The 19058-nt window shown below is 45.8% G+C and overlaps 1 protein-coding gene across 8 annotated transcripts in view; it reads right to left on the bottom strand.

The window, feature by feature from the left end:
- Tiam1 (TIAM Rac1 associated GEF 1) overlaps positions 1-19058 on the bottom strand; it is a 339898-nt gene that overhangs the window by 65613 nt on the left and 255227 nt on the right. For all 8 annotated transcript variants that reach the window (XM_050164763.1, XM_050164762.1, XM_050164765.1 and 5 more), the window contains 5 exons: positions 18794-18979; positions 13380-13526; positions 11279-11353; positions 8523-8693; positions 1939-2043 (listed from right to left, as the gene is read on the bottom strand). In XM_050164763.1, the coding sequence (XP_050020720.1) occupies positions 1939-2043; positions 8523-8693; positions 11279-11353; positions 13380-13526; positions 18794-18979 (684 nt within the window). The remainder of the gene's footprint in view (positions 1-1938; positions 2044-8522; positions 8694-11278; positions 11354-13379; positions 13527-18793; positions 18980-19058) is intronic.

A 19058-nucleotide genomic window follows, 5' to 3' on the forward strand; every position in this document is an offset into this window, starting at 1 on the left:
TTCCTTTTTAAAATAGTAAGTTGTACATAACAATTATGGACCCCAAAATGCTGAGCCTGGAATTTCATCACCTCATTGGACAAGACCACGTAATTCGGAAGCTTAACAACAGTATGTGAGGAGGGCTGGAGAAGTGGCTCAGTGGTTAAGACCACTGGCTGCTTTTATAGACAACCCAGGGTCAGTTCCCAGCACACATACGCGGCAGCTCACAACCTTCTGTCACTGCAGTTGCAGAGGGACATGCCATCTTCTTCTGACTTCTTTAGGTACCAGACATGTACCTGGTGCACACATGCATGCAGGAAAACACTCATACACATAAAATAATAAAATAAAGAAATCTAAAAAAACTTAAAACAGTATTATGAGTAATAAAAATAAGTCACAGCTGAATTTGCACTCATGCCTGGCATATACAGGGCACAGAAGTTGGCTGCCTATGAGCCCTGTAATTTATGCTCTTCAAAACTCACAAATCATAAGGCATAAACTAAACGATCTATTGCTGTGTTACCAGCTTGGCCCCTTTCAATCTTCTCTTCTCTGTGTTTTTAGATCACGTAGTGCCAGGTTATGCCCCAAGCCAAGCTGAAACTCTGTGTGTCCACTCTCCTCCTTTTGCCTAAGTCTCTCCAGCGCTGAAGTTACAGATGTTCATCACACCACTCATCTGGATTTTTTTTGCCTCCAAGAAACATCTTGCTATGTTGTTCTCCAGGCTAGCCATGAACTCCTGCCCCAGCATCCTAAGTACCTCCTTCTTTAAGTAAGGAGTACATGGCCTCCTCCATCAACACAGTCAGCAGTGGTTTAGACTGGACTACTCATTTTGGTCCTTTGCCTTCCTTTCCAATATTTATTTTATATATATGAATGTTTTGCCTGCATGTATGTCTCTGCACCACATTTGTTCAGTGACTACAGAGGCCAGAAGAGGGTGCTGGATACCCCAGAATAACAGTTATGGACGGTTGTGAGCCAGCATGTGGGTACTGTAAATCTACACTTGGCTCCTCTGTAAGAGCATCAGTGATCTTAACCACAGAAGCACCCATCCCTCCAGCCCCAGTTTGATCCTTTTCCAACATAGAACACGATCAGACTCTTACAGAAGTATAATCTCATATTTCCTTTTAAAAAGATTTAGAGGGAGCTGAGGTAACCTTTTAGGCTGGCAGAAACATTCCAAATCATAACCAACGCACTGAAACATAATTGTTTGCCAATGCTCTTTCAACTGTGTGCTTAACATAGGCGAGAGTTTCCCAATATAGGGAGTACAGTTCAAAAAGTTGAGTTAAAACAGCATTTCCTATGAAATTCTACACCGTGGTTCCCCTTTCCAAAGGGAACCTCTGGGCCGGACTTCTGTTTTCTGTGGTAAGGCCCCACCCTGTTGTCATGCCCATATCCAGAACAAGCAGAGGCCCGGGAGGATGACTAAGTACTAAGAAGCCAGCACATTCTCCAAGAGAGCCTGAGGCAAGTCATCAGACGGCTGGGGACTTTTTCATATTTTGATTTTACACCCACAAGATCTGACCCATCCGTTTTGATAAGAACATGGAAGTTGCACAGAATTGGAGGGGGTGTTTTTATTGTGACAACTGCCAACTGAGATTAGAGTCACCCGTTAGAGACAGAAGTCTGCATGAAGAGTTGGTTACGCTGATTAATTCCTTGTCTGAGCATCACCTGTGGGTTTCGGCGTCCTTTGAGCCTGTGCAGCCCTGCTCCCTGGCAAGCAAGGGCGACTCCACTCCACTCTGGAGCGCCTGTGGTAAGTAAGGTTATTTCTGCCAGCTCTAGGCTCTGAATGAAGCTCTCTCAGTTCAGAACTCGTTCCCCTCCACCAGCTACAATCACCACAAGTACATACATAATTTGAAAATCATCTCTAACAGAACGCACAAGGACAGCAGTCGTAAACATTACCAGCTCGTAAATGTCCTCCTCGGGCTGTGGGGTGTAGAACAGCATCTTGTTCTCCATTAGAAACTTCAGGCGCAGGTAATGGGCGGAATGGTCCAGTTGGTGTGCCTGGGATGGGAAGGACGGGAAGTGTTTAGTCCTCACCACCAGGAGAGGTTTCTGCTCCAAGGAAGTGGGACTCACTATCTGGTTTCCTAAGGACGTTCGCAATGGGGTATGCGGCAGGTTTCTTCCCTTGAAAGGTTAGAATACAATTCAGACCTGGAACTCATTAATAAAATTCCACAGGGATCGTGCAATTCAACGCAGCAAACTGAGTCAGAGCCTCTTTTCCATGTATTTGATTAGCTGCGCTCTGTAGCACTGGGCTTTAAAACAAAATTTATTACATTAAAGAAGTCTTCTCATATAACTTCACATACGGGGGAGGGAAGCATTTACAATGAGAGAAAAAGGGTGTGCCCCATGAAATTTGGGGACCCCAGGACAGGTGTTAGCAGCTCACTACAAGCAAGTTAGCATGCAAGCAAAGCATCTAAACTTCATTCAGTCTTACTTATATATTCCGGAATAGGACTCCCAGGGGCAGTACAAGTGTGCCTCCGACCTGGGAAGCACAGCAAATGACTAGGAAATCTGAGTTCCGAGGGCCTTTCCATTGTCTAGGATAGGTCGATGGATCTGTTCTATCTAAAAAGCCATTCTTGAATTAATTTTGATCACAAAATTTGCCATTACAATATGGTTTTATAAGAACTTCTCTACACAGAAAGGAGGCATATGGAGAAAAGAAAAATGCTTTTCAAATGTTACAAGACGCCAGGCAGTGATGGCACATGCCTGTAATCCCAGCACTCAGGAGGGAGGCAGAGGCAGGAGGATCGCTGTGAGCTCAAGGCCAGCCTGGTCTACAAAGAGAGTTCACAACATCCAGGGCTGTTACACAGAGAAACCCTGTCTAAAAAAAAAAAAAAAAAAAAAAATCAAATGCTACAAGACACATGAAGTTATGCTGCAAGAGAGGAATATGAATATGAATAATGCTAACTGTAAAGTGCCTTTATCACTAAAACTACACCGCAAAATACTACCAAGTAAATGATACGCTATTTAGAACTCCCAGGTAGAACCAATGAAAGTTAACATTATATATTCTATGCAATGGGCACATGGGAATTTATTACATGGATCTCACTTTTATACAAATTTTTAAATTAAAAATTCAATTTTATATAAGTAAGTGATAAAAATATTTTCCAATGCCCTGTGATGAAAATTATCTCTTTTTTGGTGGGGGGGGGGCAGATTTCCTCTGTGTAGCCCTGGTTGTCCTGAAAGTCGCTCTGTAGTCAGGGCTGGCCTTGAACTCCCTGAGATCTGCCTGCCTCTGCCTCCTAAGAGCTATGATTAAATGCATGCACATGGCCGACTGAGAATTATCTTTTAATAAGTAAAAGTCATTTTAATTGGTAAACACTCTTACCAATCTACACTGTCAGTATAAATATAAACACACAGACCAAACTAACACATTCCAGTCACTACTCCCTCAGCAGTCACAGCCACAGGTAACAATGTGGGCAATGTGCCCGGCGGGCTCTCCGTGAAGCAGCAAGGGTATAGGCAGCAGTTCGGATCACTGCCGGCCTCTGGAGTGTGCTTGGGTTTGGGGAATCCCAATGCAGAAAATGGAGACAGAGGAGCGGTTGGCGGTTCTTTAAATAAATACAGGCACGAGGACGGTCATGCATTACCACAAAAGCACATCTCCAGAAAGTGGAAATGGTTCCCTGGGAGCACACAGTGGAATGATAAAGACGTTTTCTATTGCTGGTTCTCGGGGAAACCCAGCCTGGGTTTTAGTCCCGTGGATTGCGATGTCGGGAGTCCGCCGAGCAGAACCGACACCATTCAGTGGATACATTCCTGAGCACCTGGCTTTCTTCCACTGTGTCTGAGACAGGATGCCTCAGTCTGATGCCCAGGGCTCTCTGCACATGAGAGGTGAAGGGGGGGTGAGCTAAGGGGACACACCACAGGGAAGCCGCTAAGAGTGCTATCCCCTGCTGGTCGGATACGGACAACAGTAATAGGGTGATGTGACAAGAAAATCTTTAATTACGAGCAAAAATCTTTTTTTTTTTTTTACGAGCAAAAATCTTGTTTGCCTACTGCTCGCTACTGAGGTGGAAGGGAAGGAGGTCATGGGGTCTTGATAACAGGAGCAAAGCAGCTCGGACACCTTATTGCCAACATTAATAAACACTTGTGGATAGTCCTAATCAGACCGCCATTTTCACAGGCACCTTCTGGACATCACACTCCAGTACCTTCCTCACCCAGGGGATACTGGGAACAAACCTCAGAGGGGCGATCACCAGCCAGCTGTCAGGCACTGCAAAACAGAATGGGGGCCCCACCGTGCCCCAAATACTATGGTGCTGGCATTTAGAATTGCATAAGTAAGGACAAGCAGTAGTTGGGGGTTAATGCTGTACAGAGAACATGGTTCAGGCTGTACATATTTTCCCAAATGTATTTCTATTACTCATCGTCTTGATAACTAAGAAATAAAGGTGAGCACATGCCCGATTGTTAAAAGGACAGTGGGCTGGAGTGTAAGCACAAGTCTTCAGTCCCTGCACTCCAGAGGTTAAGGCAGAAAAGTTTCAAGGTTGAGACCAGCCTGGCTCAAAATAAATAATATTGGTATACGTTTAATAAGAAATCTAAACACCTTTATGGTTGGTAAACGGTTATTCTAGTCAGGACGTGGACGATAAGTATTTCTGTGGGTCCTCACCACAGGATCATGAACCACATACATAGCATGGCCAATCCAAAATAAACCTCAGTCCTGAGAAGCTAATTAAGGGTTGGAGAGATGGCTCAGTGGTTAAGAGCACTGGCTGCTCTTCCAAAGGACCCTGGTTCAATTCCCAGCAACCACATGGCAGTTAACAACTGCCTGTAACTCCAGGTCCAAGGGATCTGAAACCCTCACACAAACATACATGTAGGCAAAACACCAATGCACATAAAATAAAAATACATAATTTTTTTTTAAAAAAAAAAGCTAATTAAATCTTCGGATTCTCAAGAATAACATTATGAACTTCGATATCAAAGTAGGTATCAACTGTGTTCGTAACATTTGTTTATGCAAAAAAAATCCAAATGTTAGGGAATATTGATGGCTATCTGTTCAGCATCTGGCTTGTTTCGATTTTGTACAACACTCAGGAGAAAATTTCCTTCCAAGAGGAATTCCATTAGGGGAAAAAAATTAAGTGGTACAAATTTGTTTTCCAATGTAGTCTTACTCAAATCACTTAGCATTGCATCTGCTTAGAGGCAAGAAAGCACGGTGTAAATTGTGCCATAAAACAAATATTACAACTGGGGAAAGTTTTGTTTAGTTGGCATAATTTTTTAAGATTCAGATCTTACTATAATCATTTCAAAGGAGGAAGCAATAATGTAGATATTTTAAATAAATAGTCCGAGCCATTAAGATACGTACGATCGGGCTGGGGAAATACCCGAGCTGGTGAAGCACATGCCCGGCAAGCCTGACAACCTGAGTTGTTCTTCGGAGCCATGTAAGACAGACCAGGAGTGGTGGCAGCCACTGTGGCCCAGGGTCTGGGAGGGGACCAACACAATCCCTGGGGCTAGCTGGCCAGCCCACCTAATTTACTTGGTGAGGTTCAGCCAATTGGAAGCCCCATCTAAAAGGAGGTGCTCTGTGTTCCTGCAGATGGCACCATGGTTGTCCTTGGGCCTTACACTTATACACAACAAACAGATATATACATACACTTATAAAGATTCTTAGCAAAAGCATGTCGTAAAATTGATACCATGATCATACAGGAACAATATGAATATGAAAGAACGAACTGGTGTTTTTTGGCAATTTTTTTTATAACTGCAATAATCTGAACGTTTTTTGAAAACCCTATAGGCTGACAAGGTTCCTGGCTACATCTAGCAATCATTTCGCCACCATCTATAGCATGAAATGTTTATCTGGAAACACTGACTCTGCCGGGACTTGGCTGGTGATTGGATGGCAGATGGAAAACGGATGTGAAATGACTGGGTCAGAGAGTAGGAAAGAAAACGGGCTAATGCAAAAGACAGAAGAAAGAAATTGTTAGATGCTAGTACCAGTATTAGATAGCAGGCATCAGCCGTCACCAAGGACAAGAGCGAAATAAAAGTCTCCCACTCGTACGTCTTTGTTTCCCATCCTCCATTCACCAGGAGCTCACTTTATAACACATGGCGCCAGTCCTCCCCTTTCTGTCCTTAGGAATGAAATTCCCCCACTGATTAGTGAGGAGTCAAGAGGACTTCCAGGCCTGAGCACTCTGGATACTTTATCCTATGTGGATGCTTTCCCAGAGACCCTCAGTTTCTTAAAATACACCATGCAAGTTTTCCACTTTTAAACTCATGAGACGTAAGCTGACAGGAGACTATGTTGTCCAGTGCTATGTTTTGGAGGGAAATGCCCAGGGAACTTGGGCAGGCTGATCTGTTACTGTCAATGGAAGGAACTTGTACAGTTGAGAATGCCCACAGAAACTCGGCGAGAAACCAAAATAGAAAGGGACAGGGCAACAGCTTTACTTAATGCTGGTCTAAGACATCATGTTTTAGTCTCTCAGCTTCTAGAAAGGCCAAGATGCTTAAAAAGAGACCAAAACTGGCCCAATCAACTCACTGTACCTCCCACAGATTAATTTCTCACAAAAACATGGTTACCATAGAGCTATGGCTTAATTTTCAATTCCTGAAGGATACTCCATGGCCATGCTACTCCCTGGAAACACCTTCCAGAGTTCTACTTCCAACAGTGCTAACTGAGAGCAACTCCCACAGCTCGGGAGAATATCAATGGTTCTCTAACGAACTGTGCTCAGCTATAAATAAAGCATGCAAAAGCCCTCAACAGCCCGACTTTGGTAAGATATCAAAATGAGAAGTTAGGAACAGAGATGCCATTATGTTCAAAACCTAGAACTCACGCTCACAAGAAAACAGCCGGCGTGTGTGAAGTGCTCTCGTATATTTTTAATGCTTACGCGGGGGCCAAGTTTAGCTTTGTCCTGAAACAATAGGTTGATCTCCTTTTCTCCACATAAGGCTATTTGAAAGCCATTATTTGTGCTGGATTGTTTAATTTCCCCACGTTTGTACAAAGAGACATATTTTTAAGCATTAGTAATTTTTAAAAAGCATGTATAAATTTCTAATAGTGTAATTACAACATATTGTTGAGGGAGTGAAATTATTCAATATTTATCAATCATATGTAAAAAGAACAGGGCTTTTAAAATGTCATTTTTATCCATCCAAATGGTTCGAGAATAAAATTAGGATATAAAAGATTTCTTCTTTTGGAGCCACATGGAATATCAGCTCACTCCCCTACGACAATATTCTAGGTTCTTCTGAGCATTGTGGACTGCCCTACATCTCTGAGAGTCCTGTGAGTGTCCACTATATTCTAGGTTCTTCTGAGCCTTGTGGACTGCCCTACATCTCTGAGAGTCCTGTGAGTGTCCACTATATTCTAGGTTCTTCTGAGCGTTGTGGACTGCCCTACATCTCTGAGAGTCCTGTGAGTGTCCACTATATTCTAGGTTCTTCTGAGTGTTGTGGACTGTCCTTCCTACACCTCAGAGAGTCCTGAGTGCCCACCCATCACAGCTCGACATCCCAGGTTGGGAGCAGCCAGAGAGAGCTGGGCTCCGGCCTTCCTTTGCTCACTTTGCCAACTTTTCTTTCCGTATGACTGGGAAGTGAGGAAAGAACTGAAGGCTTTCAGAACCACACTTTCTCTGCAAACCAGGAAAGTGGCAGCTCCTCCTCAGACCTGGTGCCATCAACTAAGACCACTGGTGCCATTACTCATGGAAAAGCGAAAACCAGTGTGCATGAGTGACCTCCCTCTTCCTGCCGCCACTCCAGGTTACTCGGCTGTGAAAAGAAATCTCACCCTGAAGAAAAATCAAGACATTTTCACATCCTAAGGCAAAAGTAGAATGAAATCAACCTCTTTCTAGTTAAAAAAATACAGGCTAATTCAATGTTCACAGAACGAGGACTTTCCCATCATGTCAGACTTAAATTGACTTTAGGTTTTCCCCAACTTAAAGATGTCACTGGTGAATCAGTTACTATTCAAACATCAGGTTACAATGGCACCCATGGTATGACACCATTAAATACATTTGCGTACATTGGGGAGCGGGGGCGCAGGACAGAAAGGCTGTCCAAGATGTCCACAAGATGTCCACAGTGGTTAGCTTTGAATTCTACCTCCCTCTCAAGCTTTCTGTACTGTGTGCGGGTGGAGGTCGTATGCTTGTTACAAACGTAAGAAATTTATATAGGGAGACAAAACACTCGAGGGGCGCCTCCTGCTCCTCACACAAACACTGCTTGCACACGGTGCACACCTTCACCAAGGAATGCAGGGCTGCCTGCGTGTGCAAGGCATACCCAACGCCTCCTCCCTCAGAGGGATGGAGAAGAGACGGCCACCCAATCCTACTCTTCCTCGAAAACAATACCTTGCAAATGAGTTCCAAGGTGTCTCTCGCCGTGTCCCCAGGCCGTACAACTGTCAGGGCTGGCTGATTATTGGGCAGACAGAACCAGGATGGAGTGAAATATTCGTGGACCCAGATGTCACAGTCGGGATTGTGCTGGTGGACGCTGGGTAAGACCACTTCCTTGTCCCTCTGGGGTAGAAAATACAGTAAGTAGGGTTGCAGCAGTCCGAACCTAACAATGTCAGCCCCAGATATCGATACCAGGGAAACCGCTAGTGGGCAGGAGTGGCAGGGCCCGGGGTGGCAGGGTCGGGAGGAAGCTCTCGGAGGAACAAGAACTACTGAGAAAGAAGCTTTATGAGGGAGAGGCAGGCAGCCTTTGACTCAGGACATGGGCACTCTTCCCCACCTGGCCTATGGCCGTTATGTGGGCATGGCATGGATAAACACAAAGCAAAATTTGGAAGAAGGCAAAAAACAAATCATCCTTTTGGCTCCGCCCACTATTTTTTCCACAAAGACACTTTAAATTTTGAGTAGCCAGTTGGTGGTGGCGCACGCCTTTAATCCCAGCACTCGGTAGACAGAGGCAAGTGGATCTCTGTGAGTTCACGGACAGTCAGGGACACAGACACACAAACACACACACACACACACAGAGAGAGAGAGAGAGAGAGAGAGAGAGAGAGAGAGAGAGAGAGAGAGACCTCAAAAAAACAAAAACAAACAAACAAAAACAATTAACAAAACAAAAGCTTGAGCAGAGAATTCTATCAGCGAGAACATCTGCCACGTCAACCTTACAAAACAACAAAGCGACAATGAGGCCCTAGGAAACTGTGTTCATAAAGATGATGCCCTGGTACCTCATGTTGATTGGCAGCAGCATCCTGTGCTCAGCCTGAACCACCAGGACAACTGGGAGGAACCGCAGTCCTCCGTAGGCCACCACCAGGACTGTCTCCTCGATCACACTGACTGAGGGTGGGGGACCGACATGATTGTGGATGGGGGGGGGTGGCGGGGACGGATACATGCGGATGCAGCGGGGCCGAACCCAGGCAAGTAGAATAGCAGGAGCGGAAAGTACCCTGCGGATGGCTGCCGCATTGGCCCAGTCAAATAAGCAGGGAAGAAAGTGTCGGATCATCATGATGTTAGCACGCGTGATGCTCCAGTAACATGCCTTTATTAGGGTTGATAACGAGGCCGTTGGTGGTAAATACGGATCTACAGACTCTAGAGAACAAGGCTAATCGTAGCGACATACAAGAAGAAGCAACTTTCTCAGGAAACTCTGGGAGGTGGTAAAGTGACTTCCATTAACAGAAACAATGGGTTTCAGGAACTGAAGGCCTCGTCGGGGTCAATAAGAGAAACCCAGTTACAGAGTCTCGGGCCTGCTTTTGAACTCTCCTACTTTCACAGATAAGTTGGCCTCCAGGGAAAGAATCACTTGCCTACAGCCCATTACCTACAATTGGAATCTTCCCGGGCTGTCCTCACATGCCACATTAAATAGGTGCCCCTAGCACTGGATCAACCCTGGATTTGCATCTAAACTGTTCTGTGAGAGGAGGCTGAATGCCAGGAAGCAGAATTTTAAAAAGTTAGTCTAGAGAAATGGAAAACACAGACACACAAGGAGACTCAAAAGTTTTGTCATTCCTATGCACAAGAAAGGGCATGATGTCATTGAAAATGTATAATGTATGCAAACTGGCCTAGTTCAGATATGACAAAGTACACATTAAAGACCGTGTTTGGATCGTATATAGGTCCATAGTTTCATTATGAACAATTATTCAGAGAGAGTGCCACGGGAGTATATTCCCTAAGCTAACCACCCCCAAACCCAGGGTGACACATCTGGGGGGGGGGGGGATGAAGAAAGGCTTCTCCTGTGACCACTCTTCTCCTGTTCCCTCCAATACCAAGAACTCCACACTCCTCTCGTTTCTGAGGATCAGACCCTTCCAGAACACTGGGCTTAGCCACTGATGACTAATATTGCTGGGTGGCATGGTAACCAAAAGCTGGATTCTGTCGCATGGGTCCTGGGGGTGGGAACCAGGCAATCACAGCAACATTGTGTTGTCCACACTAGAACCCCCCAAAAAAAGTGAAACTGAGGCCCTGAAAAGGGGGTGCTCTTTTTATGTTAAGCTACAAAAAGTGGCCGGGGGGGGCATCACTGTCCTCATGAGGTGTCAACCCTAGCAGTCTGAAAGCCCCTATTAAACTCAAGCACAAGGCTGAGTCATGTCTGTGAATCTCAAATTGAGTATTCGATTGGGAGGCAAAAGCATTAAAAAAAAAAAAAAAAAAAAGGAGGCGCATACTATCAGAACACTTCTGCAACTAATGGGAACAAAATAGCATGTGTGGGCAGGGAGCGAGGACACTGAGATCTCACCTCGTGGGAATGAAAGTCGTACAGAAAAAGGAATTAGCAATGACAGAAAAATACTCAGCTAACTCTAAGCTCCCATCTTCCTCTTGTATTCTAGCTGGAATCTCACACATCAAATGATAAGGATGAGACAAGTTATGTCAGCAGGGAGCTGCTCTTATTAGCGCCAAGATTTAAACAGAAAACGATTTTTCCACCTCATGGTAAACCTATTAGATAGCTTTTTTAGGAACCGGATCAAGTCAGTTTTTCATGCTGAGCGTACTTGATTTTACATCGCCCCCCCTCTCCTGAAACCACAGCACTGTGTCTAAACTGACACTCTTGAGAGGCTCCAGAAGGAACACGCGTGTATTTTTACCTTCCCATCTGGAACCGTGTCATCAAATATCCCCTCTAACGACTTCTTCACAGCGTCGGTTCCCTCTCCAAACACCTGCAGATAGAAAAGTATCGTCTTAAAAATAAAGGTCTCTGGGCAAAGGGGCAAATAAAGCAGGGAATAGCGGCTGGAAATGGGCAAGGCTTGGGAAAACATCACAGCAGAACTCAGGTCCTCCTGGATCGCAAAGTGTGTCACAATTTATGGTGGAAAACCACAAGAATCAGGTCCCAACACTTTCCATACCTCTAATAGTTCAAACATAAAGTCATAAATTAGAATGTGGACAATTCACCTAAGTTTAGAAGAAAATTTGCAAAGGTAATGAACTCGCTCACACAGAAGACTGCCTCGCAGACCTAGGCAGCTACTTGCCCACAATCACACTGCTTTTCAAGGTCACACCCTGTGGCAGAACTGGAGGAGATACTTAGAGTTTTTGTGTTTTATATAAAAGATAGAAAAGGTTTTCTTTTTATTTAAAAACCAGAAAACTGCCTATTTTTGAAATTTGATAAATTGTGTATTGTAAAGCTATATTGAAAATTATCACTATTCAAACATAGCCACAATAAATTCTGAATGCAGGCTATAAAATGAGCACATGCGACCAGGAGAAAGTCAATACCTTCTTTTTTTTGATCCATTGTAAAAGAGGCTACAGAAACATAATTCCTGTCTATTTGAGAGTTCTGAATTGGTGGTGAGATTTCCCTTACAACATTTATGGCTAAGCAAGATTTTTTAAAAGTATACTTTAAGAATTATAAGAATGATTTAAGAACATATTGTGAAGATGTTTGCTTGCAATTATTGAAATTCAGTCACACATTCCAGCAGGCTATAGTCTAACCGAAAAGGTAAAGCCACATAAACCAACAGTTTTGACAGAATGTAAGTCCAACTATAAGACCACTCCTCCAGGAAGGAGGGGAGGGAGGCTGACGCTAATGGCCTCCTCCTGCAGGAAGGACAGAGCACCATTAAGTCCCTATTGTGACAAGTCCAGGATAACGAACTCTCCATCAAGGCTGCTCAGTCCCTCACTCTCACGCATGCTTAACTGGTCCCCTTCGGGTTCATCCAGACAAAAAAGGCAGTTTATCAAAAGCCAGCGTGTTGGTCAACTAGGGAATTTAGGACAGGAACCTTGGACTAACCCTTTTTAAACTTCATCCCTACGGAAGTCGGTGGCTGCAGTGTAAACGGTATGGGAATACTGCGATCAGGTCAGCTTTGCTCAAGGGCATCACCTGTAGGCTACACTGGTAATCTGGTCCTAACCTCTCACATGGCCAGTGCTTCTCTGTCCGGCCACAGTAGCCCGTGAAATGAATACACCCTCCAAATAGAGTAACACCGCTTCTGTCTTCCGGCTTCTAACGTCCATATGAATGGTTTGAGGCTATTCACTTCTCAGTGTCAGTGTAGACAGATGACAATAATAGAGAGCAAAGTTTTCTAGAAGCAACGCCATCATGAGAGAGGGGAAGAGAAGGACCACTGGGTGTGGTTCCTCAGGGCTCCACCCACCATCAGTCTAGATGATGCTAGTCACAAGATCCTCTGCCAGCCTTGGATCTGAGCAGAAGAAGCCACGGTGGCCATGGTCACATTCATTCCTGGGTCCTCATTCCCACAGACCGAGGAGCTGCCCAGCTAAGGCCGCCTTTCAAATCTCAGGGGCAACGAAATGAACGCATTTCCCTGGAGGCTCTCATGATCCAGCACCTGAGATGGCTTAGGGAGACTACAGCCAATGCTCGCTTGGCTTCCTGTGGTGGCTGCTCAGTTCTGAGGCCTTACGTGAATCCAGCACGGTTTAGTAGGTCGGTAATTAGCCAGAGCTTGGGTGGAGTGCAGGTGGGAGACGGATGGTGGTGACAGATTAATAGCAGAGCTCCATGTCTGGGGTATAAATTACTTATTAAAAACTGTCTAGCGCAACCAACTTCACGTCAAGTTGATTTAAAGTGTCAATAAAGAGAAACACGCGCACATGCCTACACGCACACACATGTGCAAATCAACGGCCAAAGAAGCGACATCTGTAGGTGCTTGTGCTGACTCTGGGACCTACCTGGTTGATGGTTGGACGTCCCTGCTTCTTTTTGGAGGTAGTGTCCAGGCCCCAGAGAGAAGAAAACCTGCTTCTTCGCTTGCTTGCTGACCTGGACATGGCTTGAGTGCGTCTTCTCACTCCGATCTCACCGGTGCGGGCTGCCACCTGGACCGAAGAAGCCGCAGGAGAGGTGGATCAGCACCAACACAGGCACCTTGAGGTAACACACCGTCCTACCCACCCTTAATAAACCCTAGCATGCTACTGACCCCAGTGCTGTGTGACTCTCACAGACAGAGATTCTGGGAGCCTTCACTGAGGCCAAACGGTAAGTTGGCAAACTCAATCACTATAGGAAACCGTTAATTTATTTATTTAAATAAAAATAATAAATATATAATCTCTTTATTGACTAAAAGAGCAACAAAATATGTCATGTGGTTAAGAGTTAGCTGTCTTCCAGTCTGCTTGACCCACTGCACCTGAAGCCTAGAACCACGCACATTCTGGAGATGCTCTCTAAACACTGGAGCAGACTCTGTATTTTAATTACAAATCATTCCAAGGGTCAGTTAAAAACCAGCAGACTATGACCCCTACGATTCTACATTAAACCTAAAATAGCTAATCTCTTCTATCTGTTGGGATCTCTTCAATCTCTTAGAATATACAAAATTATCCTCTTAGCTAGGGAAGTGATGGCTGCCCCAGTATCCAGCGTCTTCTCTAGGAAATCCCTAATGTACCTGGGCACTTGGCCAAGAAGTCAGGGTTGGCTTCTTTCCTTTTCCCAGAGCATGGGCTTGTGACCATTCCTGCTGATGGGATGGCTTCTAGGAAATGTTTTCGGGGGTGGGTGTGTGTTGGGGGGGGCTTTCTAGTCTTTTCGCGCGGCTCATCCCTGGTGACGAAAATGATTGCATCACGGCCGCAATTATCCGGCTATTCCAGGATAGAAGACTAAGGGAAGAGAACCAACCACCTTGGGAGACTGGACCACTTGGCTGCATCCCAGACCCACAATGGTACTCTCTTGCGCTCTCCTGTTTCACTGTGCTGGGGATTGAACCCAGGACCCGACACACGCTGGGCAAACACTCTATCGCTGAGCTACATCCAAGCCTAACAAAGGAACTGATGAACCAGAGAAACATTTCAGAACAGGGTACCCATATTTGAAGCTGCCATGGTGACAGTGGCAGAAGTGGGGATCCCCGAGGACTCCAGAAAGTGCAGGGTAAATTTTACCCTACGGCTTGTAAGATATGTCCCAGGAACTTCAGGGCTTCTCTGCCAGGAGATTTCAATAGGCCACCCACAAGAACTCCTTTCGAAAGGGCAAGGCAGGAGGCTCAGTGAGTCAGACTGGAAATGAACCTCCCCACCTGCGCTTTGCCGCTGGAGGTGAATGCCTCAGAACCCTCTTGTCATAGATTCCCATGGGGGCAACTCCCAACATGACAGATGCCAACTGGCAGCAGTCTCGGGAATGAAACGGTGTTGGGTAACACAGGGGGCCTCCCAGCCCTCAGCATGTTGGCCACAAAGCATTTCCCTGAGTCCTCAGTATTGATAGTATCAACACAGAAGAAGCCCAGGGAGTAGATGGGCAAGGACCCCCACATGCACTCAGACTGGGAACCAAAACAACTTCTCCACAAGGGCATTAGGGAGAAGGGTTTTGGACTCAGATGAAAACAGAGGATTGAGGGAGGCGGGAAGTCTTGCCTTGTCTCAGTTAAGTACTTAAGAAACACAGATCAGGGTATTAAAAAAAAGTGGGAGCCAAGACTCCCATGGGAAATTTTATGAGAAAGACTTTAACCTACACTCATTCTTGAGGTATTTGTGGGGGGGGACGACCCACAAATAGAAGGCATCATAAAACATGTCGAATGTTCTGGTCTCTGCCTTCTAAGTTGAAGGCGAACCCCGCTTGAGAAACGATTAAATCAGAACACGCTGACACATGTGTGCTCCCATGGCTGTGTAAACTTTAAAACCCAAACCAGATCAGCTGCTTGGTCTCAGCCAATTAGCAGACAGCAAGGTCTACTTCTAAGTACAATGTCTGTCTGTCTGTCTGCCCCCACGCCACACAAAGAGAGCCACAGCAAGGTCTACTTGTAAGCACAATGTCTGTCTGTCTGTCTGCCCCCACGCCACACAAAGAGAGCCACAGCAAGGTCTACTTGTAAGCACAATGTCTGTCTGTCTGTCTGCCCCCACGCCACACAAAGAGAGCCACAGCAAGGTCTACTTGTAAGCACAATGTCTGCCTGTCTGTCTGCCCCCACGCCACACAAAGAGAGCCACAGCAAGGTCTACTTGTAAGCACAATGTCTGTCTGTCTGTCTGCCCCCACGCCACACACCAGTAGCCAAGAGGAGTCAGCACCCACTATCCATGGATTCAGGCAACATCGGGTCAAAATTATTCAGAAAACAAATTCCATATGTATTGAGACATTTTCCTCATCGCCATTCAACAAACAATAAAGTAGAAGCATCTCCATAGCATTAGCGCAGCATTAAGCACTCTAAGTAATATGGTCAAAAGCACACGGGAGGACACCGGCCCCTTTTGTACCCCAGGGGTCCTGATGCCACTCTTCTGAGGATGCTGAGGAATGAGGATCACAGCAGCCTTGTGTGAGCCTGCTCATTTCCTTCCCAGCGTGCCTCACTGTCTGTCCCCACCATGTTCCGTGAACTGCGAGTGTCCTTCTTCCTGTTTCTCCCATGTGAACTTGAGCCCCAGGAACATAGACTCTCTGTGCTCTTAAGCCCTCACCACAAGGCTAGCAACTGACACGTGCCTGGGCTGTGCACGTATTTATTTGTCAATCAAATGAATAAATAAAACATTTAAAATTAAAGGCTGAGCAGCAATAACTTAAAAAGTAACTCGAGTTTACAGTCTCGGGAGAGGAGAAAAAGCACGGGAAGAGAAACCTGGGCACACAAATACTCCCAGGGCCTGGCTGCCTGCCTTGGGCTGCTTCAAAGGCGTGAGCAGCTGTCCTCAAGTGCTCAGGCCTTGTGGGCCATAAGGGCAGCGCCACCCCCACCGTGACTCCAGACAATAATCACCAAGGGGGTATAGAAAACAGGCTGGCAGAAGAACTGCCGGACAAGAACTCATGGGTTTCTCAATGACAGGCACACACAATGCCTCCTCTGTGGCGTGCACCTGACTACTTTATCAGTCAGCTCATCTGTGCAAACAAGAACAATGATAACCTTTCTTCAAAGAGTACAGCGGGGACCCTTCGGTTAATGAAGGCACATCACTCAGCAGGACGGGGATCTCCTAGTGAATGGGACTCCCACTGTAGCTCAAATCCCTCCCCCGGCCCTGGTACCCTTGCACCTTCTCCTTCCATCCACCCCCACTTAACAGGAGGGGGCAATATCCTAGACAAAGGAGAGATTGAAAAAGGCCTCAACTCCCATTGAGAGGAGGCGGCCCTGAGGGTCAAATGACAAGGAGAGATGAGGGGGCGGCTATCCAATAAATCAGATTAAGATTCTGCTGGGCATGTTCTGCCAGCTGATGCGGAAAATAGAAGTAGATACCGGGTAGAGTATCCTAACGTGCTCTGTCTAAAATGAAAGCTAGCCTGCACAGACCGACAAGGATGCACGGACACCAGGACCTGCATTACAGAAGCAGCTAGCGAGAAACAGCAGAAAGGAGCAGAGAGGCGGATTTATGAAACGAAACACTAGTCTTCCAAATAACAGAGCAGAAGTCCCTAAGAATCACCAACTCAACCGCTTCTCCCATAGGGTAGATTTAACTCACCTGACACCAAATGAAAAAGCGCATACATCATAGACATGAAGGGGAATTTAGGAGGCCCATAGGTCAATGACAGACAAGGAACTCAACGGCTTTTTCTTGTCTATATCAGAGACAGACACTTATAAGAAAGCAACCGGTGCACATGAGTTTGAGGTAGAAGGCACACTGGATTTCTTCGCATCCTATCGTGTGACAGCAAGAGGGAAAGGGTGTGGGCGCTGGAGATTGACAAGTGGTGTCTCACTGAGACGAGCTTGCCTGCCAACAGAAATAAATAAATACATGCTCTTGATTGGGACATGCTGACAGGAGCGAAGGGAAATCCCCCACACGGAATAAAGATTTGGCTAAGTTAAAAACTAGTGCTCGGGTCTCAAGGTAACAGACCTAGATCATGCATACCATAAATGAGAAGTAATGAAAATAAAAACAAGTGGGTCCCCAACAGTTATAACTTTCCCCACTCTTCCTTACACGGAAACCCAGAAATGGAACAGCCACATAGAGAGGTGGGCAAGCACACCGGGGCAGAGCTGGAATTAGCAGAACAAGACAGTTTTAAAAAACTCTAGAGATTGGAGTAAGACCTCTTTCAAAGTGCACATCTCCCCCTAATTATCTGAATGATGATGCTAATCTCTTTACAAAGAACACAAGCGCCCGGGACTGAATTATAACTTAGAATTCAGCTACACTCAGCTAACACTTCCAAGGCAGCTCAGGACCCTGCCGCTGACTTCACTTCTAATTCCATGGAAACGTGTTACGGGTGTGATATCGTTCTGGGGTGTCGACCTAGGTGGCTAAAACTCGTTGCTTGTATACTGATTTCCCCCCTCTGGCAGAAGTGGGCCCCAAGTATATAAAGCTGCTCGTGATTTAGCAAGTACTGAGAATTACAGAGTGTGAACACACGGCACAACCACGCACTCTGCCGCTGTGGAGTCGGACAAAAACTCCCCTCCTAGGACACGCGTCCAGCTACACGTCACTGAAACCGGCCTTCCTCTACACATCATACATTAGCTGTCAAAGTAGGATACAGTGGAGGGAGACCTCCAAGCCGCAAAGATCTGCTGACGGTGTGGTGTGGGGGCAGGGGAGAATACATACACCTATGCCTCACAGAGAGAGCAGAGCTATATGCACGAGGGAAAGCCCTCCATTCATCATGTGCATAAGGTTATTAACTTTATGGTTTCAAATGCCAAAACTGTCTAAAAATAACATCTATCCACAAACACTGTGGCGAATAGGTCTCAAGACAAGACCTTTACGGGGCTGGGATGTAGCTCAATGGTAGAGTGTTTACCTAACATTTGTGAGGTCCTGGGTTCAATTCCCAACACCACGGGGAGGGGGTAGGCTGGGGTGTTTGAAGGGGTCTGGGGAGACGGTGCCTTTTGCATTTTGCTTGCACAATAGTCTTAACCCTATCAAGAAAGGTTTAATTACATTCCCACATAGGTTCTAATGGAATTCTGCATGAATTGCACAGTGAGATGAGTTTGGAAATCCGTGCAGGGCAGCAAACTAAGGAAAAAGTTGAGAGACTCCTGTCAAGTCCTGCTCAGGATTAAGAACCAAGATGAGTATTTTTCCAAACTTCATTTGCTTCTACTCACCAGGGCATGAAAAGACGATACAGAAAAGATCCCAAGGCGGCCCATTGCCACTTTCGTCGGCCGGCTTGCAAAAGCAAGCAGCCTTTTGGGGTTTGGCAGCTCCCCGCCCTGGAGACTGGCTAAGTAACAGCGGAAACGAAACAGGTCCATCTGGAACTGCTCGAGATTCTGCTCCCAGACAAAGATCTGAAAAACCAAGGAGAGAAATGGGAAAAGGAGAAAGTAAACATTAGCCAAAAATGGTGCAGATCAGTTGACTGTAAAG

The sequence above is a fragment of the Alexandromys fortis genome, unplaced genomic scaffold, assembly GCF_014885135.2.
Source record: "Alexandromys fortis isolate MF-2015 unplaced genomic scaffold, M_Fortis_MF-2015_v1.1 scaffold_162, whole genome shotgun sequence".
Lineage (NCBI taxonomy): Eukaryota > Metazoa > Chordata > Mammalia > Rodentia > Cricetidae > Alexandromys > Alexandromys fortis.